A 26,969-nucleotide genomic window follows, 5' to 3' on the forward strand; every position below is an offset into this window, starting at 1 on the left:
TTATAGCATAACTATTTCTCTGATAAATCATTTAGGAATAGGTTCTGATACAATTGCTTTGCACAGGAAATGACCAACATTCTAAAGACGGAAGAACATCAAACCTCACTTGCAGTTCCTCCAATTACCTCTTTCGCTCGTTATTTTTCAGAAAAATGTCTATAGATGACTACAATCCCTGGTATACACTGCAACCAAGCTAGATTTTAGCCCCACTGAAGCATGTATTATCGAGCCTCTGAGTTGAAGGTTACATCCTTCAGAACCCATTGACTGTTCAAAAATTACTTGAACGGTTGGACCAAAGCCGTGCACCCGTGCAAGTAAAATGATGCATTCCTAAATGTTCTATGATAAAGGATCTCTAATATGGTTTTCCAATAATTTACTTCACCATGAAAAGTCTAGTCATTTCTTAACTGTGTACCACTCTTTAAGCCTTGATGTCCAGCTAATAGAAACAATTTTCCACATTGCTGACCTTTTTACTGCCAGAGAGACTCAAAATACCATATTGTATCGAAGTTAATATTACCTAAATAATAGCACCACATAGTGATGGAAACAGCATCTGAATGATGCAATACATGCCTCTTCTTCATATTAAGTTATCAATTTGGAAAGAGTATACTAACTTTAATTGTCACCTCTTAGGACAAAAGATATGTAAAGTCAACTATCGATTCATAATGAGTTTGAACGGATAACCTTTGGCAGATTAAAATAATAAAAAAAAAACAGATATTGAAGCCATCCATGCAATTTTCCAGTCACCAACTGAGACTCAGACAAAACTGAAAAAATGTTACTTTATCTAATATATACGGGCAAACTCTGCCTACAATATAATCAAAGAGATGGACAGCAAAGAAGACTTGAGCAGAAGAGAGCACTTCAGGTGAAAATCGGATATAGCGTTGACTGCCATAAATGGCTGAACTAACATCAAACCCACTGCCAACTTTACCCTGTGCAATGCAATGGGCAGTTTGAGCTATCACATGAACTACATCAAGATCAGCTTCACCATCCTCAGTCAAACAGGAGAGGTTAACAACGCCAAGATAATGAAGCAAGGCAGCAACAACTGCAGTTGTCATAGCTGCTGATGACCCTAATCCAGTCTTTGCCACTTCAGGCCTGCGATTTTCTCCAGTTGATTCTTCTGCGTTAAAGGTGATTGAAGCGAAGCCAATGACTCAAGTGTAAGAGGGAGCCCACGTGCTTCAATCTACATAAATAATTAACAGAGTGGTCTAAATATTATCAAACAAGGAATACAGGTAAAATACCTAGTAGGATAACATCTTAGACAGTATGTTAGCTTGTGCAGTTCAGAATTCCACAATGTAATTTAATAGAAAGTTGAATATTTTAGTCAATTAAAATAATAAAGGACTAATCCGAGTTGACCAGTTCTAGCCTCACAAAATCCCCGTATCAAATTTCATTGTCATTTTTCCATCCCTATAGTCCTTTCACTAACTTAATGTGATCAAGATATATAAGTCACAGCAATGAGCTAATCAGGATAATTTGAAAGTTTGTATGTATTATTTTTCTTTTGATATTATACAAAATCCTTGTATCGTTATTGTTTTTATATTTTGAACAAAATCCGATAACTTAATAAATTAGCGAAGCAGTAGAAGTCTGTTTCTAGGAATGCTTTATCAGTTTCTTTCCATCTGTATCGGTTGAAAATTCCAATAAATTCAATCCTCCACTGAAAATCCATGGCCATTAAAATCTTACAAATGTTGTGTTACCTTGGTGGATGATAGTCATTCTTTTTACAATTTCTGCAGGTTTGTTCTATTCAAATTGGCTACTCTACCTTTACTTCGTCACAAACTTATGTAATTTGCAAATGTAACTGAAAATGTATTCATAGTATTTCCAATTAGAATTTTATGTTTGTCCAGTGTTATTTTCTGAACTTAGAAAATATCGAGTCAAACATTAGTCCAGCAATTGGTCAATTTAATTATTAAGCCAACTTTGGTCACTTTCTGGGACTGAGGTTATCTTTTTCGTTAAGCCATTCACTAATTGGGCAAAACCTAAATTAAAAAAAGAATAATAATAATAAGTAGTCTCATATGATACTTTTCCCTGCCGTAACTATAATTCCTGGAACAGCTGCCACAAATTGTAACATATAAAGTTAAACAACTTTGGGTACAGTTATTGGTGAATATAAAATTTCACTTCATGTGAACAAACTGAACTCACAGGTAATTTATATATCACTGAACCACATCCCATATTGGAAATATAAGTAAGCTATGAACATACCTGATTCCGATCTGAATAGAACTCATTGCAACCCAAGATAGTTATGTCAAGACCTTCATGGATAATGCAGTTGGATACATTAATTTTTTAATTTCTTTAACAATAATTAGGTGGTAAAGTCTAATATTCAGGAAATGTCATCATCCTCAGATACGAAAGGTGAGAGTGTCAGACATGACCCTGCAGAAGTAGTTTGTGCAATGCATCCTTCTTATCTTTGTCAAGTATTGCATGGGCTGCAGGAACGGCATACTGCAGAGCATGTTCTACAAAGGGGTTTCTTGATTCACTGAGGTTCAAACAAAAAAATATGAAATACCATACTGCTTGCCATTTAGATGGCTTACATATTCTTGTTATAATAAAACAGATCAAATAAAATCAAAATTAAGTAGACAGGTATTCAAAAAGCAAATTTTAGAAAATTCACAAACATATAAAGAGAAATATTATTTCCTTTATCTGAAAGCACTTGCCTTGAAGAAACAGGTTGAAGCTTCGAGTGTTTAAGAGACAGTTTATACATGGTTTCTCTTGCCATCTGAGGGGAAGTCAATTTAACATCTGTCCATACCTAAAAATAAATAAGAAAACTGCCTCACAGCGGGGAAAAAAGCGGAGGGGACTAAATAAAAAAGTGCTTCTCGAGAAAGGAGAAGAAAAAAGGCATGCTAATACATACTTCAGATCAATCATATTCAGTTAAGTGCAGCAAATATCACTCACCCATGCCCAACTTTCAGGTTTAATTTCCTCATAAAGTGGCTTCACAATTGCATAAAAACGAGCATTTGTGTTAAGTACAATACCGGCATTAGGCCTCTCCAAAACAAGATAACCTCCTGTCATTAAAACCTTTCCAGGAGCAGAGGCAATTCTTTTTAACAATCAATAAGCCGAAAATCAGACATTCATGCATATAAAAGCTACTGGATTATTAAAGTAACGTAAAATGGAAAAAATTCAAAATATAAAAATCCCAAAATTACACTTCCATTATTAAATAATTCTCACTTTGAAAAGCTTGAAATATGCAATCCAAGACTGATAAAGCTGCAAAATCAAAATTTACTTGTTTTTCTTAAAAAAATACAAAGAGACCGAAATGAAGCATACTAAAGAAAACAAGCCCTCCAATTCAATTTAAAAACAAGTCAACAACAAGAAGAAATATGCCTTAATCCCGAACTAGCTGGGATCAGCTATATGAATTGGACCAATTTATAACAAAACTACAGAGACTCCTATCAAGCACATGACCAAATGTAAGTACACCAACATGACTAAACCATAATCCTAATTAGCATGATATAAAATAAAAGAAAATTGAGATCTTTGATTTCACTAAAAAGCATCTATGCTGAAATAATTCAACATGGGTTCCTCAAAGAAAACATAACAAAATGCTAAACTCAGAATCATTCACCCCACGGTAATCATCTAGGCCTAACTCAACGAATGGCAGAACAAACCACTAGGAAATAGAACAATTGTGGGAAAACGGAAAAAGGGAAAATCTTTTGCACAGCTCTAAGTCCACATGACAATTTCAAGAAAGTTGGAAATTTTTCAAGGTTGACGAGTGATCATTCAGATTTTGTCACAGAGATAAACAAAAAGAGTGATAAAAGATACTCGCTTTACTGGGTTAGTGCAGCTACTGTGATTGCAGACTTGAATTGAATTGAAGACGATGACAATAACTACAATATGTGCACAAGCAGCAGTCCAGTTTTGACATTCACTTGCCTTTCTTAGTTGCACCACTTCATTTTCACCTCTCTTTTTCCACTCAAATTTATAGAAAGAGCATTTAAAATTGCTTCACTATTGTATATCTCTTTGAGGGATCTTTTGGATAAGAAATTAAATAATACTAAAATTATTTATATAAATATATTTTTATTGGAAGTTGTTGTTTAATTTTAATCTTGATTCACTTAAGATTTTGGGCGAAGAGAAAATATATCATTTTATTGATTTATTTCAAGATTAGTATTGCTAACCAAATTGAATATGAAAATAAAAATAATATTACTTCTGAAAAAATAATCTCAAAACTACTTATATCCAGACAAAAATATCAATATATTTTATTTTGAAATTACTATTCTTATCCCGTCAGTAAAAAGCCTTATGTATATTTTAATCAGAGTGATTGGTAAGATTATAAGTTAGTCAAATAAAATTATAACAATTTTTGGGCTTAAATCTCATTTGCTGTGACAAATTTGATTATTTTTCCATTAGAACTGAACAAAAAGCCCTTGGGGCCAGTTAATCCATCTGTTATAACTTTTTGGGCTTGTTTGCATTTTTACAATTTTCTTAGTTTGTTCTTACGAGGTCCCAACTTTTTATCATTATTATTACGAACAACCCCAAAATAAACCTATTAAAGGACTCAATTTTAACTTTGATCCAAAGTTACAGTTAGACTGGTCTCTCCCTGAGCTTCTCTTCATCACCGAGTCTTCATCTATCATTCTCAGGTTATTCTATGCTCTCTACAATAACAAGCTTATAATATTGAAAGTCATAGGTTTACTCATAACAATATTTTAATCATAGGAATTTGATTATTCTTTTAATTTTTTTTGATATTTTTAGTTTCGGGGTCATTTGCCATCCGACAATTTTTTTTCGAATTTGTGGTGAGTCTTGGATTTGACTTTCTGAATTTCTCCATATACGACGGAGTTGTTGGCTCGCTGAAGTATGTACTCTTCATCTTTGTTTTTCGTTTACATTAGTATTAAAGATACCCCAGATGCAAATTTTCTAAAAAGATTTGTTTTTTTATTTTATTTTCTGGATGTGTATGGAGGAAGTAGAAACTGCTTTCTCTTGAGAAATCATTATTCAAATTATTAGTTGCTCTGATCATGAAGTGCCCTCTGATGCTGATCGGCTTTACCTATTCCTGGTTCTATCCCTGAAGTAAAATAGAAACGCTGCATTTTGCTCCCTTTACAAATGTTGACAGAGCTTTCAAAATTCCAATCTTTAACTCCCAGACTCCAGGAAGAGCCATTGAATTCCATATAGTCTAACCTCGCTTTTGATTGTTCAGAGTCATAGAGTATTCTAAATCTTCGTGAAAACATACATTTATAATACTCTATGACTGAACAAAATTAATGTATTGTTGGACTTGTATAATATATGGAATTCTATGGCTGTTCCTGGACTAAATCACAAGGTCAGAGTATCAACGTATTCTAAATATCGATATATCACTTCCATCTTGGACCAAAACGACATATATCACCTGAACTTAGTTTCAAATTCGTCATGCAAATAAGCCAAGTTCCGGACAACAAATTGATATCTGGTATGAAGGAAGAAAGAACCTTCGATGTAACTAAACCTTGTATGTAGTTGTTTGTAATGCTATTTTAACAATGTCAAGCAGTACACATATATTTTTGTATTTCAAAATTTCCTTCTGTTTGGGGCCAGAAAGAATTCAGACTTGGCTTTTTGTTTTTTTGGTAAATTTAATCTTTAAAATGTTGGTTGGACCAGAATTATTCACAAACCAGCCCGTATTTAACCTGTATAAATAAGGACAGATTGGATTATGACCCTTTTTTATTTAAACTCATTTTTAGCTCGATCTTGAGCCGTAGTTGTCATTGTTGTTTGTTTTGAACCCGTCCAAATCCAATCCAACCTGCCATTTGCCACCACTAGTATCAGGTTAATTTTGGTGATATTATTCTATTCCTTGCTTCCTTCCTTCCTTTCTTTCTATGTCTTTATTATCACAAGGGGGTATTTTTTGAAAGAGCAGCCAAGGCAGAGAAGGAAGTAATTCAAGAAAGATGCAGAAGCTGGTTGAATTCAAGCTGCCTAACTTCTTCAACTATCCACCTTACTTCACGTAATTTACTCTTTCCCTTATTTCCATGTCTCCATATGTATACTTGCCTATATTTGAACACGTCTGGTCAAAACATATGATGGAAAACCTTTTCTTGGACGGGGTCATGAACCTGCACTTTGACAGCAGTAGATATCAATCAACTACACCTTAATCCCAATTTCCCAAATCAGTGGAGGTTGGCTGTATGAGTCACTGAATTTGGTATGGTGCATGGTGGATGTATACATTTGCTTATGAGGAGAAAGTAAAATTGCTTGAGAAAGGTTCTAATCAGGGGATGCAGTCGTAGTCTCAACATTTGGATGACAAATCATTTAGATCTACCTGCAGAAATTTAGTTTGGATTGCTTTTTTATTGCTGTATCTTAAAAACTGGAAACTACCAAGCATGAATGTTTTATGGATTTCTTATAAGCTAATGGTTGTTATCAAGTAATTATTAAGCACTTCCGATACCTGTTCCATTCATCTGCTATCCAGCCTTTTCTTGGGTAGATGAAAACATGTTTTTCCATTTAATCTGTAACATATAAGATTTTCATAGTATATTAACAGTTTTTTTTATTGTTTCACCTCCATGTGTAAGTCCAACCTTTTATCATGTTAGGGAAGCTTGTTTTTAGTTTTATAAATAGAGTTGCCAAACAACCTACAATTCTATCTAGTTTAACTTTATCTTCCCACTTCAACACTAACCCTAGTGACATATTTGACAGTTTTCTGATAGTCTATCCTTTGCATAGCTCTGCTCTTTGTTTGTCATGTATTTATTGCCAAGACAAAAGTATCTCTTCTTACTTATCAAAAGAAGACTAAAAATCATATAGAAGTAATTTCCACTTACTTTAGCCATTATGCAATCATCAAATCTTTAATTAATCAATGTTTTATACTTTTATATGGTAGTTGAAAACAGCAATTAGGCCTTTGCCCATGAATCAAACTTCAGATAGTTAGAGCAAAAAAAAAATCATTTTTCTCTTCTTGGATTTTGTAATATAGTCTTCAATCTTGTGGAAAAAAATTAACGTTGTTATATAGTAATGATTTATCAAACAAATTGTGTTTATTGAAATGTGAAAGTTCAAACTTTTCGACGTGTTTAAGTCAAGATAAATGATAAATATTACAGTTATATATGGTCTAAGAATTCTGCTGGATTTTTTGAATCTTCGATCTTGGATCCCATAATTAGGATGTAATGAAGCTAACACCGTAGGATTCTTTTCTCGAAAGTGGAGAATTTCAGTTTAACATCTGATGGTGTGCAAGCAAAAGAAAATGACATTCTTTCGCCTATATGTGAAATGTTGACTTGTAGCTTTAAGCATGGTGGTAACATATCTTTCAATGGGATTTAAGATGGTTTCTCACAAAAAAAATGATTGTCTTTATTTGTTGTGCATTAAATTAAACTTTTCTTCGAGCAATATTAGAAGATTCGTAGTTTGCACATAGGATAATTTTTCTTCTTTCCTTAGTTTGCAGCCTGTAAGGGAAACTAGGGAGAAGCAGATACAGCTATGGAAGGAGCTCATAATTGATTTCTGTCGAACCCAAAAGGTCTTTGTAATTGGGCTGGAGGAAGACTTTCCATTGTTCAGTAATCCTGCTATTGAAAGTGAGTGCTTCTTCTTATTAGTGTTTTATATGTCTGATGTTCAGCTTAGGAGCTGCGTTATATATATTACCCTAACTATTGCTTTCGCTAAAATGAACTCAAGGTGCCTAGAAATTCATAACGCTAGTGATCTAGAACATCAGTGGAACGTAAAATATCAATTTATGTGAAGTTTAAGATATTAATTTGACTTATATTATAATAGTGATAATGGAAGAAGAATATTAAAGTGATAGTTTGAAAAGTAAGTTGTGATATTTTATACAGAAAGCTTTATATCAAAATTTAAAAATGCATATTTTAATGAATTTGAATTCATAAAGGTGGTGAAAGTTGTATAGAAATGAAATGATGCAACATTTTGGAACATCCCAAAATGAGAAGAGTTTCATTCAAATTTGAAAGAAGGGAGTAACTATCACCCTCTAGAGTTGTCTCCTTTTGTTTGGTGGCGTGTGTATCCTTGTAGAAGGGGAAAACAGTGGTTCTTACAAGATTGTCAAAGCAAATCTTGAGTTGATATTAATCAAGGAAGCAGAGATGGAATAGATGATATTCTCATGCATGCACACACATTTGGACTAAGATGATATATGTGAGAAAGCACGAGAGAAAATATTATTGATTGTTATTCTATGTTACAATGAGCGCTATTTATGTGTATGCATAACACATGACCTACTCTTATTACGTAAGGGACTAGGACTAATTACATATATTCACATAACTATTCTAACACTCCCCCTCAAGCTGGTGCATATAAATCATATGTACCGAGCTTGTTACATATGTAGCTAATACGAGGACCAGTGAGAGACTTGGTGAAAATATCTGCAAGTTGATCATTTGACTTCCCAAACTTTGTAGCAATATCTCCCGAGAATATCTTTTCTCTGACAAAGTGGCAGTCAATCTCAATGTGTTTAGTTCTCTCATGGAACACTGGATTTGACGCAATATGAAAATCAGCTTGATTATCACACACAAGTTCCATCTGGCTGATCTCACCAAATTTCAACTCCTTGAGCAACTGTTGATCCAAATTAGCTCACATGTTGCTATAGCCATTGCTCGATATCCTGCTTTTGCGCTAGACCGAGCGACCACATTCTGTTTCTTGCTCTTCCAAGACACCAAATTACCTCTTACTAAGACACAATATCCAGACGTGGAACGTCTATCAGAAGGTAATCCTGCCCAATCAGCATCTGAGTATCCAACGATCTGCTCATGGCCTCGATCCTCAAACAATAAACCTTTGCCTGGAGCTGATTTTATATACCGAAGAATGCGGACAACTGCATCCCAATGACTATCACAAGGAGAATCCATAAACTGACTCACAACACTCACAGGAAAGGAAATGTCAGGCATGTTATTGTGAGGTAATTTAATTTACCAATCAGCCGCCTATATTTTGCAGGATCGCTAAGAGGCTCCCCTTGTCCTGGCAGAAGTTTAGAATTCAGATCCATCGGATTGTCAACAGGTCTACAACCTGTCATTCCTGACTCCTCAAGAATGTCTAAGGCATACTTCCGTTGTAAGATCATAATACCTGAGCTAGACTGAGCGACCTCAAATACCCAGAAAATACTTTAATCTGCTCAGATCCTTAGTCTGAAAGTGCTGAAAGAGATGTTGCTTCGACTTAGTAATATCATCCTGATCATTGCCGGTAATAACAATATCGTCAACATAAACGACCAGATAAATGCAGAGATTTGAAGCAGAATACCGATTAAACACAGAGTGATCAACTTCACTACGGGTCATGCCAAACTCCTGGATAATTGTGCTGAACTTACCAAACCAGGCTCGAGGAGACTGTTTTAGACCATTGTGGCCGGAACAAGCGACATACAAGGCCACTAGACTCCCCCTGAGCAACAAAACCAGGTGGTTGCTCCATATAAATTTCATCCTCAAGGTCACCGTGAAGAAAAACATTCTTAATGTCCAACTGATAGAGAGGAATGGCAAACTGCATCCATGGATAGAAAAAGGCGGACTGATGCTATTTTAGCCACGGGGGAGAAAATATCACTGTAATCGAGCCCAAATATCTGAATATATCTTTGGAAACAAGACAGGCCTTAAGTTTATCAACCTGACCACCCGAACCAACTTTGACTGCATAAACCCAACGACACCCAACAGTAGATTTACCTGAAGGAAGAGGAACAAGCTCCCAAGTATCACTCGTATGTAAAATAGATATCTCGTCAATCATAGCATGTCGCCATTCTGGATGAGACACTGCTTCACCTGTAGATTTAGGGATGGAAACAGAGGACAAAGAAGATAAAAAAACATAATGGGATGATGACAGACGATGATAACTTAAATCAACATAATGGGGATTAGGATTAAGTGTGGTCCTTATACCTTTTCGAAGTGCAATCGATTGACTAGGAGGAGACAAGTCCGCAGTAAGAGCAGGGTCAAGTGCAGGACATGAATCAGCTAGAACTGATGGTGGGCGCGGAGGACGCTGATAAGTCAGAAGTGGTGTTCTTGTGGCTGGGGATCTAGGAGGAGCAACACTAGACTCCTCAACGGTTGGTATGGGTAAGACCTCTATGGGTTAGGGCGTAGGAGGAGCTATAGTAAACTATTCAAAAGTCGGTATAGGTAAGACCTCAGATATATCAAGGTGGTCAGAAGAGGTAAAGTAAGGTCTAGACTCAAAAAATATGACATCAGCTGACATAAGGTACCTACAAAGATCACGTGAGTAACAACGATATCCCTTCTGAACACGAGAATAACCAAGGAAGACACTTAAGAGCACGAGGAGCTAACTTATCTTTTCCAGGGACTAAGTTATGAACAAAACATGTGCTCCCAAAAACACGAGTGGGAAGAGTGTATAAGGTTGATTGGGGAAACAATACTGAATGCAGAATTTGATTCTGGATGGGAGATGAAGGCATCCGATTAATCAAATAACAAGATGTGAGAATTGCATCGCCCCAAAAACGCAACGGAACATGAGACTCGATGAGAAGTGTGCGAGCAATATCAATGAGATGCCTATTCTTTCTCTCAGCTACTCCATTTTGTTGAGATGTGTACGCACAAGATGTTTGATGAATGATTCCATGAGAGTTCATAAACTGTTGAAATGGGAAAGGCAAATACTCTAGGGCATTATCATTACGAAATGTGCGGATCGAAACCCCAAATTGATTTTGAATGTCAGCGTGGAAGGTCTGAAAAATAGAAAACAACTCATATCGATTTTTCATCAAAAATATCCAAGTGCACTTGGAATAATCATTAATGAAACTGACAAAGTAGCGGAATCCCAAGGTAGAACTGACCCGACTAGGACCCCAAACATCTGAATGGACTAAAGTGAAAGGTGACTCCGCTCGATTATCGGGACGCCGAGGGAAATGGGAGCGAGTATGCTTACCGAGCTGACATGACTCGCACTCTAGAGTGGACAAGTGAGATAAACCAGGTACCATTTCATGAAGTTTTGACAAACTTGGATGTCCCAACTGTTTAATGTAATAAATCCGGTGAATCAGTAACATGACAAGTTGTTGAAGGAAGACAAGATGTGAGTCCATGTGATTTAGCAAGGATAAGGTAATAAAGTCCATTTGATTCACGTCCAGTACCAATGATCCGCCCCGTACTGCGTTTCTGTATAAAAACAAGGTCATCAAGAAATAAAACAGCACATTTAAATGATTTGGCTAAGAGACTAACGGCTATGAGATTAAAAGGACTACCGGGAACATAAAGAACTGAATCTAAAGGTAAGGAAGGAAGTGGACTTGCTTGACCTATTGCACTTGCCATGGTTTGAGACCCATTGGCCATTGTGACTGTTGGAAGAGATTCAGAATATGAAATACTAGTGAAAAGAGATTTGTTACCAGAAATATGATCATGCACCTGAATCAATGACCCAAGAGTCGGAAGAAGAAGTCGATTGAGATACACAAGTCACGCTATTACCTGTTTGAGCTACAAAAGCTATCTCAGGAGGTATCTGCTTGCGTGCTTTTAAGCACTTTTCTAGTTTTTGAGATGTTTGGCAATGATAAAAAGTGCTTAAAAGCACTTACTTTTAGGCATGAAAAGTACAAAAATAAGCCAAAAGCCAAAAGTTGGGTATTACCAACTTATGGCTTTTGGCTTTTAGCTTATAAGCTACTTTTTAAAAGTCAATCCAAACACCCTCATAATCTGATAAAGATACCATATGAACGTTCGAAGTATAGGATCCAACGGTATTTGAGCCAAAAGCATCAGATCTGAGTGACATTATAATGGACTTAAAAGAGATCAAACCCAAATATCTGATGAAGATTACCAACAGTGATGGGATACCCTCAAATCAAGCAATTAGAAACTGGAACCAAACTTTTATAATGATCAGACACTGTTCTAATCACCAAACTAGAGTAAGTTGGTCTGATATTGTTAGTCGAGCTTTAGAGTGCTGAAAAATTTGTGTTGAAGACATTCAGTTGACAGACGCAACTGCTCTGACTTCTCAGATATTCATCGGAAGGAAATTGAAGTCAACAAAATGGTGGAAATTAAATGACTAAGGTCGGAATCAACAGGCGACCTTAGTATGTGAACAAGGTGGCCGAAAAAGTGACCAGAACAGTGACAGACCACTGCTCTCGCCGAAAACACTTTTCCTGTAACTGAAAAACCACAAAATCTCGAAGGGTCGAGTCGGAAAAGGCAGGCGACCAGCCCAGAAGAAAAATCAGACTTGAAAGATGCCGGAAAACGACCTCAACACTCTCGCCGGAACCCTAACTGCCGGAGGCCCGTGACGGCGCTTGCGAAGTTTTCTGCCGGAGATCTTCACTGGGGTTTGGTCGCCGGTGATAGGAGAACCTTGTGGTGGTGTTGGAATTTGCACAAACCCCGCTGAAACTTAGATTGACGTGAACAACTGCTTTAGTTAGCGGAAAATTGCACGGTGACGACTGATTTCTTCCCGGATGTCGTTGGAATGACGCACAACGATAATTATCTCACCAATGCTTTGATACCATGTGAGAAAGCACGGGAGAAAATATTATTGATTGTTATTCTATGTTATAATGAGCGCTATTTATGTGTATACATAACACATAACCTACTCCTATTGCATAAGGGACTAGGACTAATTACATATATTCACATAACTATTCTAACAATATAGTCCCATAAAAATTATCGTGTCTTTTCAGCTAAATGCAAGTACCTTTTTCATTTTCTCTACTTTTGCTGATTTCTTCAGTTTGTTGAAAACAGAGATGATACTACAATCAGGGAAGGAAATGGATTAATTACATGTGAATCAAACTGTAAAAATTTATGTTATGAGGTTTAATGGAGTGAATCTGTAATACTTATTCATCTGGAGTACAAGGTTTCTAAAGAGATTTCTTCAATCATTCTAATTCTATGCCGTGAAGTATGCATGTCAGTTCACGGACCATATGAACAAAAATGTCATTTGTTTTAATTTGCAAAATCCTTGCATTTTTTCGCTAATTGAAAATGTGCTAATCTCTTTATGTGGTTTAGCTTGGCAACTTTAGTATTCCACAACTGAATATGGATGATCTCTGATAGTGCAGGATCTCTGAGTCATGAAGCTAGGGAGGCATTTCTCTCAGCTTTGTTTTCTGATGGTAAGTGATCTTGCCAGTTTTAATGATCGTGTTGAACCTATTATTGCTATGAGAGTTCACTATACTGCAGAAGGCCAGATCTCTAACTCTGATCCATTTGACAGGTCGTGCAGAATGGATGGATAAAGGTCATAGAAAATGTCTAATCTTATGGCATCGCATCCAGGACTGGGCAGACTTGATTGTAAACTTTGTGAGTATGCAACCTTAAAATAATTGCTGTCTGTTTTTAGTTTAGCATGGTCCTAACCCAACATTCTAGTGGATTGTAGAACCCGGTAGGTTAGGAATGTGTCTGTGTTTGAGGGGACTATACAATGATTAGTTGTTGGATATAGGACTCATTCTAGGGTATGATTAGTTGAGTGGATATAGGACTCATTCTAGGGTATCATACTCAAATATCATATGCTATTATTATACTAACAACAAAGTAGAGATTGTCCAAAAGAGCCTCTTTTACTTCAAACCATGTTTTAAATTGTTTGACAAATGTTTTTGAAATTTTACGGCAGTTGCAGATCCCCATAATCAGGGTGAAGATAGCATATGGTAAACATCTGAACTCGAACTGAAATGATGAAGTGGAGGAAGTTTGGGCAAATGGGAAAACCCCTAATTTCCTTTCCTGATTTTCCATTCTTTAATAGTCTTATACTCCCTGTTAATCCATGTTGCTCATGCTCTCCCACACTCCACCCTTACCACCCCATCTAACTATCTGAGAATAGAACCATTTTGCTTCTCTATGTGTTATTCATTTATATAAAGAGTGGCGCTCCATGGTCCTGTTTATCATCAATCTTCAACAATCCCCGGAAGACTTCTTCCTAGCTTCCATTTTCCTGCTTTCTTGTTCTTAAATTTATCTGAAGTCGCTTTTGCAGTTTGCTCGTTTGAATTGAATTTCTCTCAGAGTATTATCCTATAAAAGATACGATTTTAATGTTTAACAATTAGGTTCTTGTTGGGGACTGCTATATACCATATTTGGGGATGGATGCTGTCTGGTTTTGGAGATGTTTGATGAACTATTATTTAACCTTGTTCACACTGTAGTTGTGTTTGCAATGTACTGCCATTCCCCAGCCTTGTCGGATTCCTTATGGAAATATTATTTAGCTAATTAGGTAAAGGAGTATGGGCTGGAGGACAGTGTTATGACAGTTGAAGAAATACGTTCCGGGACAGAGTCCCGTGGAACAGGTAAGATTTGGGTTTTAAAATCTACAATGTATTAGGTAGCACACATTGGTTACTATTTATTGTCTCGGCATTTCACTTGCCTTCTATGCATAAAACATGTTTAGATAGATTGAGAATAGTTGATGGTTTCAATTTTCCCTTGTCTTAAATATATGACCATCTGCTTGTTTCCATCTTGAACTACTCGGTCATAAACATGTAACGGAAATTATAGTGATACATAATCAAACTTTTTTCAGTTTAACATCTCACTATTATGTTTAGTAGTGAATTCCCACACATTTTATGTTATGACAAACTTTACTCATCAACTCGTGGATTGATGGAGATCTTATGTTCTTATCTCTTCTATTTTATTTGCTTCCTTATCATGTCATCTATCTTTGGCATTTTATTGCTCAGAGCTTCATGGAATGGACCGTACAGTTCTTATGCGAGCTTTGAAGCTGCTTGAACATAAGGGGAAGCTTGCGATATTTAAGGGAACTTCAGCTGATGATGAAGGTGTCAAATTTTCTCTGTAAACCACCTTTTGTGTGCAATGAGCGAGAATTGTACTGAGTATTTATGTCATGAATTACTTGGTGGAGCCAAATGGGATGAAATGGACTTCCAACTTCTGAAACTGAATTCTCCGTATTTTTTGAATTTCCATCAGTCATCAAATACTATGGCAAATACTCATTCACACTCGACGACTGGGAATTGGGATAACTCCTTTTTCACTTGTCTTGAGGAAACATGAGATTTTGAAATTCTTAAACGTTTGGCAGGATCACACAAATTTTGAAAGTAGAATTTGCACGAATCCAAATATTGTAATGTCACGACTTGCAATCTTCTAAGTATGTCATATATATGAGTTGTTGATGCGTTATTCTATATGTAAACCAAGCCGCCAACAGTGGATCCATTTATTACTTTTCTATCCAGGCTTTGCAAGTACCATTTTCATGAAAATCCAAGACCTATATATATACTTGCAGGCTGAAAATACCAAGTAGGATGACATAAATATTGCAATACATCTCTTCATAAAGAAGCAGCCTATCTCATACCAGCCACTACATTGTGATTTCACAGTTTAACTAAAGAACAACCTTATTAATCTAATGAATTAAATAAAACCAATGAAAAGAGGTACACGTAATATGCCATGAGGAAAGACTTTCAGGTTGTATCTCCATATACTGAACAAAGACTTTCTCATGCATAAGATGGAGCAAGGCATTCATCAACCATGTCGACAAGGTTAGGGTTTTCCAATGCTGCAGCTACCCGCTCTTTATCATTCAACTGCTTATTTACTGCAGAGAGAAAATAAATGATCAGTTGCTGAATATATAGCAATTGCACACTACTCCTAAAAAAGCTCTCTAGTGCTAATGCTTTATGATTAAAAAAAAGAAAAGAAGAAGAAACTTGTATGGTTTTCTCTTTTCCGTCTCTTTTCTTCTGGGATATGTTATAAACTTTTTGATAGTTACTCAGGGATATGTTATAACTTTATGTTAACAAAAAGGCCGAACACCATATACGAAATAAAAGAAAAACCAAAATCAGCTCTATGCCCATGCGGTATGTTAAAGAGGGCAAATATAATAAGCACAGTTTGTGAGCATCGCCGGAGCAAATAGGGCCTGACAAATGCAGGCCTGGCACGTTCAAATGGAAGAAGTCCAGCATAGTGACAACTAGAGAATTGGAGCTTAAGATTGTTGTGGGTAGTGGCGGTTAGAGGAAAATGGTAGCTAAAGATTGGATGTTCTGTGACAGATATTGACAGACAGACGGTACCTGCAGCTTCCGTGACATGACTCCCAGGTGCTATTCTAATATCCACCTGGCAATATAACAAGGATATGTTAACAAAAAACAAACAGACCGGGAACTTGTAAATAGATAAAAATTTAACGACACAGCTAGCAATCAACAAAAAAACTTCAAGGATGAGATATTTGCATAATATTCAAACAAAATAAATGAATTCCAACAGAAGTCTTTTCATCATTACTTAAACAAAATAAGCTACAATCTCAAACTAGTGGAGATTTATATGAATCACCTATATCCATCTAACTCCATCAGGTTCATTTATTCCAATAATAAATAATTTGTCTTGTAAGGAAAAATTGAGAGTTCTCCACAACTAAAGGGTTCTCTAAAACACACTTTTATCACATTTATCCCTACCTTTATGTACAAGTCTTTAACCAAAACTCGAGTGGCGTGCCTTGCTGGTTGGCAATCCCGGGAGCATGTTTAACACAAGATAATCTAAATAGGAGAGGTATAATACTATGTAATAGATGCTATTTTATGCATCAGAGAAAGTGAGCCTAGACCATCTGTTCTAACACTGTCCAGTGTATATGTTGTGGAATCTTATTGGTATTAGTTGGGTTATGTCTAGTGGCCCAAAGGAAGCTTTTGTTTGCTGGAAAACCCACCAGAAATACATGGCAGATGATCCGACAGTGTATTATTTGGTGCATATGGAGGGAAAAGAAATCAGAGGTGTTTTGATGGAATTGCAACTCCAGACATGTTCTAAAGGCTGGATGTTTAGTCTATCTTTTTTGCTTGGTGTAATTTTTGTGTTGTAACTAATCCCCTTCTGTTTTTGGATTTTGTCAGCTACTTGAATTTTGAGAGAGGAGACAAGTAAATGTACAGGAGCTAACTCTTTTTGTAATAAGTTGCATCCCCTGGATGTTTATTGAATGAAATCTTACTTTACCTGATTCAAAAGATTCTCTAACCAGACTAAAGAACTTTAATCAGAAAACAAACATGTAATTGGCTGATCACTTAGCCTTAACGATGAATGTCTAGTCTGATGTTGACTCTATTGAAGTAGAAAGTACATATCTTATTAGAAGATTTTAGCTTATAAATTCTAAAAGAGGGGGCTCAAATTCAGGGTCTTACTGTCTTAATATTTCAAAATATTTTGGTGAAATGCTTAGTTTAGAAACTGGTATTAGTGTAAAGCAGCCAAAAATTAAAGCACAGATTTTATACATGGAATGGAGAAGAATATTCATAATATGCTGATCAAACTCAGAACAGCTTTTAACAAATGAAGCAGGAAATCATGGCAACTTCCGTAACAAACTTAGAACTTCAGAGTTAAATACTAGTTAACTAGTTCTTGATTGGCTAAAGGGTTACAGGTTAGGCTGTCATATTAACCGAAAGTTTTAGGAAGCAGAATGCCAATTTTTATTTCAGGAGAACTGCTGAAAAAACAAATCAAAGAAACTAGATTAATCAGAGGAAAAGAAAAAGTCAGTTCTTTCTACTGATAGAAGATAAAGAGAAATCCGACAATTCCCATAAGAATGGCTAAAGCATTTTTTAGGATACGAAAGTTAAAAAGACTAGAAGAAAAACATTAAGAGTTAAAAACCCACACATAGAACAGTATTTAGAAGAGTAGCCAAAGGTGAATCAACTTACCTTAAAAAGTTGTGACCACTTAACGGCTTGCAAATAAAGTTTTGAGACAATAATTAGAGAAAACTTCTTACAAGTAGTTGGACTGCTTTAATCAAGGCCAGAAAATCGTAAATTACTTTGAAAACCACATTTCCCGAGAGAAAGCGTAAATGGAATCATTTTAATAAACACTTCTAAGTTTTAAGTGATGTCGATCTACTTGATTACTACATTACACGAAGGAATAAGTCTTCCTCTATTACCACTCTTCCTGGAAAATATGATATACAAAATAAAGCAAGTTGACATGACACAAATTCATTGATTTATTTTACTATTATCATTTTCCCAAGTTACTTCTATATAACAAAATTACACCCAAAGCCATGATTTAGACCACAGATTAGACTCTACATTCGAACCTTCCATTCCAACATTTTTTCCCACAGCCTTTCCTCGTCCCACCTCCCTCCCAAATGAAGCAAAGCCAGAGCCACAGGCGACTAGATCGAATATCATTAAAGCATCTAAAGGGGAAACATATATGACATAACACCAATGAAGAAAAACCAGAAGTGTTGTCATTGTTATTTATTAGAATTTGGAAGGGGCTGGAATAGAGGAATTCAGAATTACAAAGATCGGCTGTAATTTCAAAAACCAAGCACAATAGAGTTCCAAGCTTCAGAACTATTTCTGTAGAAAATGAAATTGATTATGGTCACCAGGCAACTACGGTGAAGCAAGCTGAGGGATGTTCAAGCTAGAGTAACAAGAACCATAGGCAGATGGATATGTGCATACACTCTATGCCCGAGCTACCAATAAACTCTCTCTCTCTCTCTCTCTCTCTTTATATCTTTGTGTGCGTGTCCTTTTTCCTTTTCCTAATTCTTGTCACTTTATTTTCTTTACTGCGCATCATTTTAGACACAAGGAAAACTTGCTATTTAATACTCAACATACCACAATTGAAGTAATGGCTTGGTTGAATTAAATTAAGGCCTGAAATTGGCTAGATTACGATACTTGCCGTGTTGGTCAGAATCTACCCACACCCAGTAATAACACGTTTAACAAAAAGGTAACCATATTTACAAATGGCTGAAGATTTTGGAATAAAATCACGAGACTGTAGGATATATTCCTGAAGATTTACGCCAAATAGTGCCAAGGAAACTACTTTCAGGTCGAAGTCATTAACAGTTCTAAGAAAATATACATACAGCTGCATGTGACCTCACTTCCAGTAAGCTGTAATTAATTGTTGACTTCTATAATATCATAATAGCATATCAATTAGTATAACATAACATTCTATCCACTGTAATATGCTTTTAAGGAAAAGATGTGTAACACACATAAGCCTATTGAATCATAATAGAAGGGTGATAAAGCATACCTTATAACGGGAAGGCAAACATCACATAAGTTTCACACGCAAGCATAATCCAATAATGGTCGCCATGCTGCAGTGTTCAACAGTAGGCGTGAATGTGACCCTGAATCCAAGAACTTCCTCTTCTTAGACAACATGAAAAATGCCACAAGGAATCAAAACATGAACATATGAAACAGATTTATTTATCTCACCTTACATAGCTTCGCTCGTCTTTTACCTCAACAGCATCTTCTGTTATAACTTTCAGCTCTTCCAGAGAATAGGGATGCTCTGGATCTTTTATATCTCTAATATGGTGTAAGAATGTTAAGGAATAATTGACTTTTCATAGCTAAGAAGTTTCCCCAACTAATCAAACTTCACACTTGCTTTTCCCTTCAAAATGACACAATGAAGACCAAACAGGGCGAACAGTACCTCATATCAGAACCGGAGGTAACCCTACAAGTTTCCGTAACACATGATCCTAATATATTCCATCATTTGCTAGGAAAAGTAAAACAATGTGAACTTTGATTTTGCTGAAATCCCAAAAAATGTAAAACAAAGTTGAAGGTGCAAAAATTGAATGCCCCCCCCCCCCCCCCCCCCCCGGTTTTCTACGTTCAGTCAATCTACGCAGAAAAGCTAAAAAGGAAGTCGGAGCTTGGTCCACATCGAGAAAAAACGTTAGTAATGAACGGATCTCCGATGGTCGAGCCTGCCAAGGACACGGAACCCAGCACCACCTACCCGAGCCAAGGTACTCAACCTTTGGAAAGGGTCTTTAATGTGAATTGCGAACAACCCACAAGGGTAGCCAGGGGTGGGACCAGAAATCAGTGCTTCCGCCAAAAAAAAAAAATAGCAACAAAACAAACCCAAGGAAAAGCAAAGAAGACAAGAAAAACATAAGTCAATTTCTTTGGTTTCCTGAAAATTCAAACTAAAGGTAGAAAGGCCATGCTTGTACAGAAACTGGCGCATAGTAACTGACACGTACTTCTATCATCCAACATATCCCCTCTTTTTGTAAAGTAACTATATACTTAATATGCCTAGGGTTAGCCAAAATAGAAAAAGATGATGTTAAAATGAAAAGGGAAAGCCTATAAACATACCTCGTACACCAAGGTGCTGAAGGTTTTTTTACTATCTTTCCTATAAAACTACATGGCACAACAACAAACATAAAAGACAACTATAACGAAAATTAACTCTAGTTTGCTATTTCTCTAGGTATTTTCCAGTATACTCCCTCCGTTTCAATTTATGTGAACCTGTTTGACTGGGCACGGAGTTTAAAAAAAAACGAAGACTTTTGGAATTTGTGGTCCTAAACAAGTCAAAAAGGGGTCCAGAGTATTTGTGTGGTTATAAAAGCGTAGAATTGTAAGTTTAAACTAAATTATTTTCAAATTTAGAAAGGGGTAATTAACGGACCAAAAAGAAAATAGGCTCACATAAACTGGAACGAAGGGAGTAGTATGTTAGTGCTATTCAGAGACTCAGCATGCAGGTTCGCTATGGATCACATGTACTGCTCCATATGAAATCTGAAGGATTGAACATAAAGCACTCATAGATTCTGAAGTGGATGAATTTTAGCCTCATCGAAATTCCCTTATCGTGGAAAGATTAATTTCAAGTCTAGCATAACAAAATACGATTTCAGCCATCATTAGCACAAGGATATCAAAAATCTCTAGCTGGTCGATAGGTTCAGCTGTATATTCATCCGCAACACTTGGAGCACTCCTATCTCGACGCTCCTTCTTCTCATACACAATAGGGTTGGCATTAATCAATTCAGAAACCATTTTCAGGTCCAACTTTGATAAAATTCACCCTACAGTAATGATAAATGTAAAGATCAACACGGGAATTTTTGAGCTTTGCAAACAAGAAGTAATAAATTTAACAAACTACAAATTGTCTTTCTTAGTCATTAGCTTATAAAAATTGCATATTTTAAGCCTCTCTTGGCCACCTCATCAAACAAAAAATCAATACCTAAACTTACCCCTCTCCCACACACACACCTCAAGCTGAAGCAATTAAGGAATTAAAAGTACCACAGTTTCCAAATAAAAAAAAAACGAACAAAATAATAGTTTTACAGAACCCTCGTGACTTTCTTTGATAACAGAGGCATGTGCAGAAAAGAAATCCATATACTGATAGTGAAAAACATAAAAAACACCAATCTTATTTAAGGGTCGTGAGAATTTTTCCCAGAAAGATTCAAAATAAGTGCAAGGGGTCCAGTTAAAAATAACAAATTCAATAAGGAAACAATAAAGGCATATGCTTTAATAGATTTAACTCACAAGTTCAGTTTCCAATCTGGAAAAAATAACTGTATCTGGTTAAGGGGGAAAAAAAGAGAATGAACTACGAAGAGACGGTGGGAAAAAGAGATCGTTGGCGGGGAAGAACAACTCCTAAATCTTAGGACTTATACGGGTCGTAAATATCTTTTCTTTTCTGGGAAGACGAGGTAGCTGGCAAACCAGCTTAATCTTTTGTTTTAGCAAGAAAATGACAAAAATAGTGTCTTATGTTTGAGATGGTCTAAACTATTCAGTTTTGATATTAAATTGGGTTTGTCAAAAGTGAGTATTTTTTATTTTGAAAAAATATTTAATAAATTATAATTGTTAGATTTAATAAAACTCATACTTGGAAAAGTAATTTTGAAGTTTCTGCTATTTTTGTCACCAGTGAATGATGCAAATTCTTGATGTATAGTTTCTAAAAAAATTGACCCATTTTTTGTCTGTGCAATTTTTGGATTCTCAAAATTACATAAACCGTTATTTATTTTTCTTTTATGAAAATTAGGCCCTCATACTTTATAGGAACGTATTTTTGAATATTTTAAATTTAGATGATTTTCTCAAGTAGTCCTTTTTAGGTGTTTATGTTTTTTCGTATTTTAAGAAATTTTGCAATTACACCTATGCACTTCATAATCGAGTCAAGAACCCATTTGTGATTTTTTTGGACAAGTGTGACGAAAATGTGTGTTTAAAAAAAAGAGTGACATTTTTATATATAGCGCTCTTTTAAAGAACGCTATACTTTAACGGAGTTTTGGCCGTTAAAGTATAACGCTCTTTAAAAGAGCGATATATATATATATATATAAACCGCGCTATACCGGGATGATAAGATAGCTATGCATAGCGCGGTATATAACCGCGCTATATATGTATAGCGCAGTTATATAACGCGCTATACATAGATAAATAAACGGTCCCCCTCCTTCTTCCCCACACTCGAACCAGACGCCCCCTCCCCAAATTCAAAATTTTTAACCGACTCCCCTCCCCCCTCCCAAATTTCCTTCTAAAAAAATTGTAGTGGACCCCATCTGTCACACAAAAAGATACATATTAGTTGTTTTGAATGTGTTTCTATGTTGTTTTGTATTTTTTTTTGCGATTAAACTAGTATGTTATTTTTATCCGGACTAAGATATTAGTGTTTTGTGTTTGTTTTGTGATTAAAATATATTTGTTATTTTTATCTAGTTTAGATTATTTATTTGCTTAAAGACTAGTGCCCTTTTAGCGTAGTAAAATGTAGAGCCTTTTAGCGTAGAATCCCTGTAATTTAAGTATCTTTTATACTGATAGATCAAACACAAACTCTGTCCAATTAAATAAGATAAAAATTAATTATTTAATTTACAAAACAAACATACAAAATTATGAAAATATTTAAATTGACACACAAGAATTCAGGATAGCTTGGTGCTACTAGGCCTCAAATATCGAGCCTGGAACCCATAGGTATATACTCTGTCCAATTAAATATGATAAAAATTAATTATTTAATTTACAAAACAAACATACAAAATTATGAAAATATTTAAATTGACACACACAAGAATTTAGGATAGCTTGGTGTTACTGGGCCTCAAATATCGAGCCTGGAACCCATAGGTATATACTTTGTCCCATTAAATATGATAAAAATTAATTATTTAATTTACAAAACAAACATACAAAATTATGAAAATATTAAAATTGACACACACAAGAATTCAAGATAGCTTGGTGCTACTGGGCCTCAAATATCGAGTCTGGAACCCATAGATATATACTCTATCCAATTAAATATTATATAATTATAAAAAATAATTATTTAATTTACAGATCAAACATACAATTAATGTTGTTTAATTTACAGTAGACGACATGGACGTGCCGCCTATGCATCCCGGACCTGTCTCCGATGAGCTATTAGTGTTACAGGGTGATTATAGGTCCGCCTACGTATGGGAGGGAGAGTTACTGGTCCAGACTCTCCGCGCCAGGAGAGTGGACGACATGTGGGATTTTATGAAGGACAGAGATCTCCATCCCCGTGTAGTCCAGCGCCTGCGAGATATGGGCTTCTACAAAATTTTGGAGATCGGGCGGCTGCAGCTCGACTGGTCTTTGATCACAGCCCTGATAGAGCGGTGGCGACCGGAGACGCACACTTTCCACCCGCCCATTGGCGAGGCCACCATCACGCTGCAGGACGTGGAGGTTTTATATGGGATGCCTGTTGATAGACTGCCCATTGCACTGCCTCAGGCCATGAGAGAGATGACGCATGGGCAGTATTTGGACATGCTGCAGAAGCTCACTGGTTTCAGGCCACAGGATGAGACTGCACACTCAGGGGCCAGTCGCATGAGTTTGACAGCTATTCGACAGCATTTGGAGATATTGCACTCCAACATCACCGGGGAGACAGATGATCTGCATATTCACCAGTATACGAGGTTGTTGCTGATCCTTCTGTTTGGGGGGGGGGGGGTCTTGTTCCCGAACACTTCGGGGAACCTAGTCAGCTTGCGATTTCTTCATCATCTTCAGCTGCTAGATGATTTACCCTAGTACAGCTGGGGTATTGCTGTTCTCGCCTACTTGTACAGGCATATGTGCCGGGCGAGCATGGGCACCCAGCATGACGTATGTGGATTTTTGCCGCTTCTACAGGTGACAACATATTCGAATACTCTGTTCATTCCTTCCAATTCTATCTAGTCAAAAATTTTCTTAAACTTTACGTCAACTTTGTATGTTAGGTTTGGGCCAGGGAGCGGTTCCTGCAGTTGCAGCCACCTCTACCACCATTACCTCCGGATGTACCACCTCCGTTTCTCCCTCTAGCTAGGAGGTGGGTTCTCCGACGTGGATATGTACGTGATTACGGGGTTCGACATAATCTCCCCCTTTGCAGGGATGTGTTGGATATGCTGGAGGGCGCACAGGTAAATGTGTACCTAAACTTACTTGGTATAGCTTCACATGTGTTGCGCATACTCACGTTTTCTGTTGTGTTATTTGATAGTTCATCTGGACGCCATACAACGACGACTTGATAGGTGGCCTGCCCGATTATTGCTCGGCCGGCCGACTGATTTGGAGCACTTCCGTCTCGCTCATATGCCTCGATATTGTGGAGCATCATGCCACGGAGCGGGTACTTCGCCAGTTTGGCCGTCCGCAGTATATACCGAGGGGGCTTACATGGGAGGCCACACATTATCAGCGGGATGATCGTTCCAGGGGCGGACGACGCATATGTAACATGGCTAGAGGCGCAGGTCCATACTTGGGATGGCCGAGCTGACCTAATTCCGCCCCCCTTCACAGATCCAGACGGAGACTATTCAGCTCTATATGCCCTGGCACCGCCGCATTACCCGACTTTTTGTCGGGAATCCCATTCATCAAGCTGGCGGTCGGTACGTTCCATACGCCGGGCGGCACGAGGCCCTGGCATGTTTTCTGTTATTATTAATTATATAACTGTAACTTAGTGTTCTGTAGTTTATATTTTATACATTGTGCAGGCTATTGGCCTACATATAGTCTACCAGATGGGACTGCAGATGCAGCAGTATGCAGGCGAACGAGCGGCCGCTTTGCACGATTACGGTCGGCAGGTTGCAGAGGTGGCTGCCCGGACACTGCAGCGAGCTCGAGAGGATCAGCGCTTGGGACACGACCCTGCTTATGTGGTGCCAGAGAAGTACCAGCGAGGTAGGGGTGTCGCACGAGGGAGGAGTGCCCCACGAGGCAGGGGTGCCCCTCGAGGTAGGGGTGCCCCACGAGGCAAGGCTGCCACACGGGGTCATGGTGGGCGGCGAGGAGGTGGTCCCCAACAAGGGGGCGTTGACGCCCTTACTGATGATGTTGGTGCTGATCTGCCGGGTGACCTACATGAGCCGGACGAGTATCCCACCAGTATGCCGTCATACAGCCCTGGGATGCAGCTCACTCCAGGGACTTCGCAGGTGACCCCGTCAGGTCTGTTATTGATCATGGGCACGGATCTTACCAGAGAGGATTGGGAAGCATACTTCCCAGGGTCATCGACCGCTGCTGAGGATCGACCGACCCGAGATTTGGATAGTGGGCGCCGGCTGAGTTATGGCTCATCATCACAGGTATGTTTTTATTGCTATTAAATTTAAATTTGTTTTTTCTTTTCTCATTTATTTTCCATAACTTTATTAATTTTCTTATTAAGGCTTCATCCCCGCCTGTCACGGAGGCCCATTTGTGCGATGCTGACATGGCTGCGATGGAAGATTATATTCAGGAGCCCGACGAGACCATGGTAAGACAATTTAAATTGTTGTGACTTAATATATACTTTCCTATACTGAGCTGACTTATTCTTCTGTAGGTTTCTACTGGACCGACGACCCCTTCTACCGATCCTGCCAGCACCACTGATGATCATGCTACAGCGCATCCTGCTATAAAGAGGCGCCGTGATGAGGATAATCCTGTTAGCATAGCTGGGCGGGATGGAATGCGCCTCTGGCCAGCAGCTGCATTGAAGCACACAGGCTGTGGGACACATTGATTTTTTTTTTTTTGTATTTTATGTAAATATTATTTTATGTAAATAATAACAACAATTTTTTATGTTTACATAATATGCGCATTATGTTTTTATTTCCCCGTTCCTTCTTTATTTTAATACTACAACACAAACACAAAACATAACAACTTAACATAATTTAAATTCAGTACAACTAATAAAAATACATGACACGAGAAACATAAAGATAAAGTAGTACACTCAACACATACATGTCATTGTTTAGTCACTGCCGCCCATTATTCTCTGCTCCAACCACTTAAATTTCTCTTCCATCTTATTTTTTTCTAATTCTGCCTCTTTCAGTTTCTCCTTCAACTCCACAATTTTTCATTTATATTCTTTTTCATATTCACACTTTTTTAAGGTCAAATCATGAAGATACTGCAAAGATCGTTTGTAGCATTCCTGCTTACAGGGTTCATCAATCCATACCTCAAAATTGCAAAAAGGTTCGTCGGGAACCCTATAAAACTTGTCCACACACATCCAGTAGCGGCGTCCAACTTCACCATCATCCCAACAGTCATTCATCAAACAATTTTTGCCGCACTGGCACCTTGGTACATAAAGGCA

At 37.2% G+C, this 26,969-nt stretch overlaps 2 protein-coding genes and 1 pseudogene across 10 annotated transcripts; 1 reads left to right on the forward strand and 2 right to left on the reverse strand.

Annotated features, from left to right (window-relative positions):
• Nucleotides 1-615: 615 nt before the first annotated feature.
• LOC104116689 (phosphomevalonate kinase, peroxisomal) lies at nucleotides 616-4,139 on the reverse strand. 6 transcript variants are annotated; one of them, XR_011410368.1, is made up of 4 exons: nucleotides 3,934-4,130; nucleotides 2,981-3,351; nucleotides 2,299-2,872; nucleotides 616-2,142 (listed from the first exon to the last, which is right to left on the reverse strand). XR_011410368.1 is itself a non-coding variant. In XM_070182381.1 (4 exons), exons 2-4 carry the CDS (start codon nucleotides 3,293-3,295, stop codon nucleotides 2,702-2,704), a joined length of 330 nt encoding a protein of 109 aa, XP_070038482.1. In that variant the 5' UTR covers nucleotides 3,296-3,351; nucleotides 3,934-4,134; the 3' UTR covers nucleotides 616-2,701. The 6 variants fall into 6 exon arrangements, 1 of the variants encoding a protein (XP_070038482.1); XR_011410367.1 differs by having other exon boundaries at nucleotides 616-1,231; nucleotides 3,934-4,128; XM_070182381.1 differs by having other exon boundaries at nucleotides 616-2,872; nucleotides 3,025-3,175; nucleotides 3,288-3,351; nucleotides 3,934-4,134.
• Nucleotides 4,140-4,673: 534 nt separating this feature from the next.
• LOC138896872 (vacuolar protein sorting-associated protein 25) lies at nucleotides 4,674-15,564 on the forward strand. 4 transcript variants are annotated; one of them, XM_070182384.1, is made up of 9 exons: nucleotides 4,674-4,790; nucleotides 4,909-5,014; nucleotides 6,095-6,184; nucleotides 7,669-7,808; nucleotides 13,415-13,468; nucleotides 13,573-13,661; nucleotides 14,599-14,674; nucleotides 15,077-15,202; nucleotides 15,391-15,564. In XM_070182384.1, exons 3-8 carry the CDS (start codon nucleotides 6,126-6,128, stop codon nucleotides 15,196-15,198), a joined length of 540 nt encoding a protein of 179 aa, XP_070038485.1. In that variant the 5' UTR covers nucleotides 4,674-4,790; nucleotides 4,909-5,014; nucleotides 6,095-6,125; the 3' UTR covers nucleotides 15,199-15,202; nucleotides 15,391-15,564. The 4 variants fall into 4 exon arrangements, with proteins under 4 accessions (XP_070038485.1, XP_070038484.1, XP_070038486.1 ...); XM_070182383.1 differs by lacking the exon at nucleotides 15,391-15,564 and having other exon boundaries at nucleotides 15,077-15,299; XM_070182385.1 differs by lacking the exon at nucleotides 15,391-15,564 and having other exon boundaries at nucleotides 4,679-4,790; nucleotides 4,909-4,952; nucleotides 15,077-15,299.
• Nucleotides 15,565-15,622: 58 nt separating this feature from the next.
• Nucleotides 15,623-22,041, reverse strand: LOC138896873 (protein AE7-like; annotated as a pseudogene).
• Between the last annotated feature and the right edge of the window lie 4,928 nt (nucleotides 22,042-26,969).

This window comes from Nicotiana tomentosiformis, chromosome 8 (genome assembly GCF_000390325.3).
Source record: "Nicotiana tomentosiformis chromosome 8, ASM39032v3, whole genome shotgun sequence".
Taxonomy (NCBI): domain Eukaryota; kingdom Viridiplantae; phylum Streptophyta; class Magnoliopsida; order Solanales; family Solanaceae; genus Nicotiana; species Nicotiana tomentosiformis.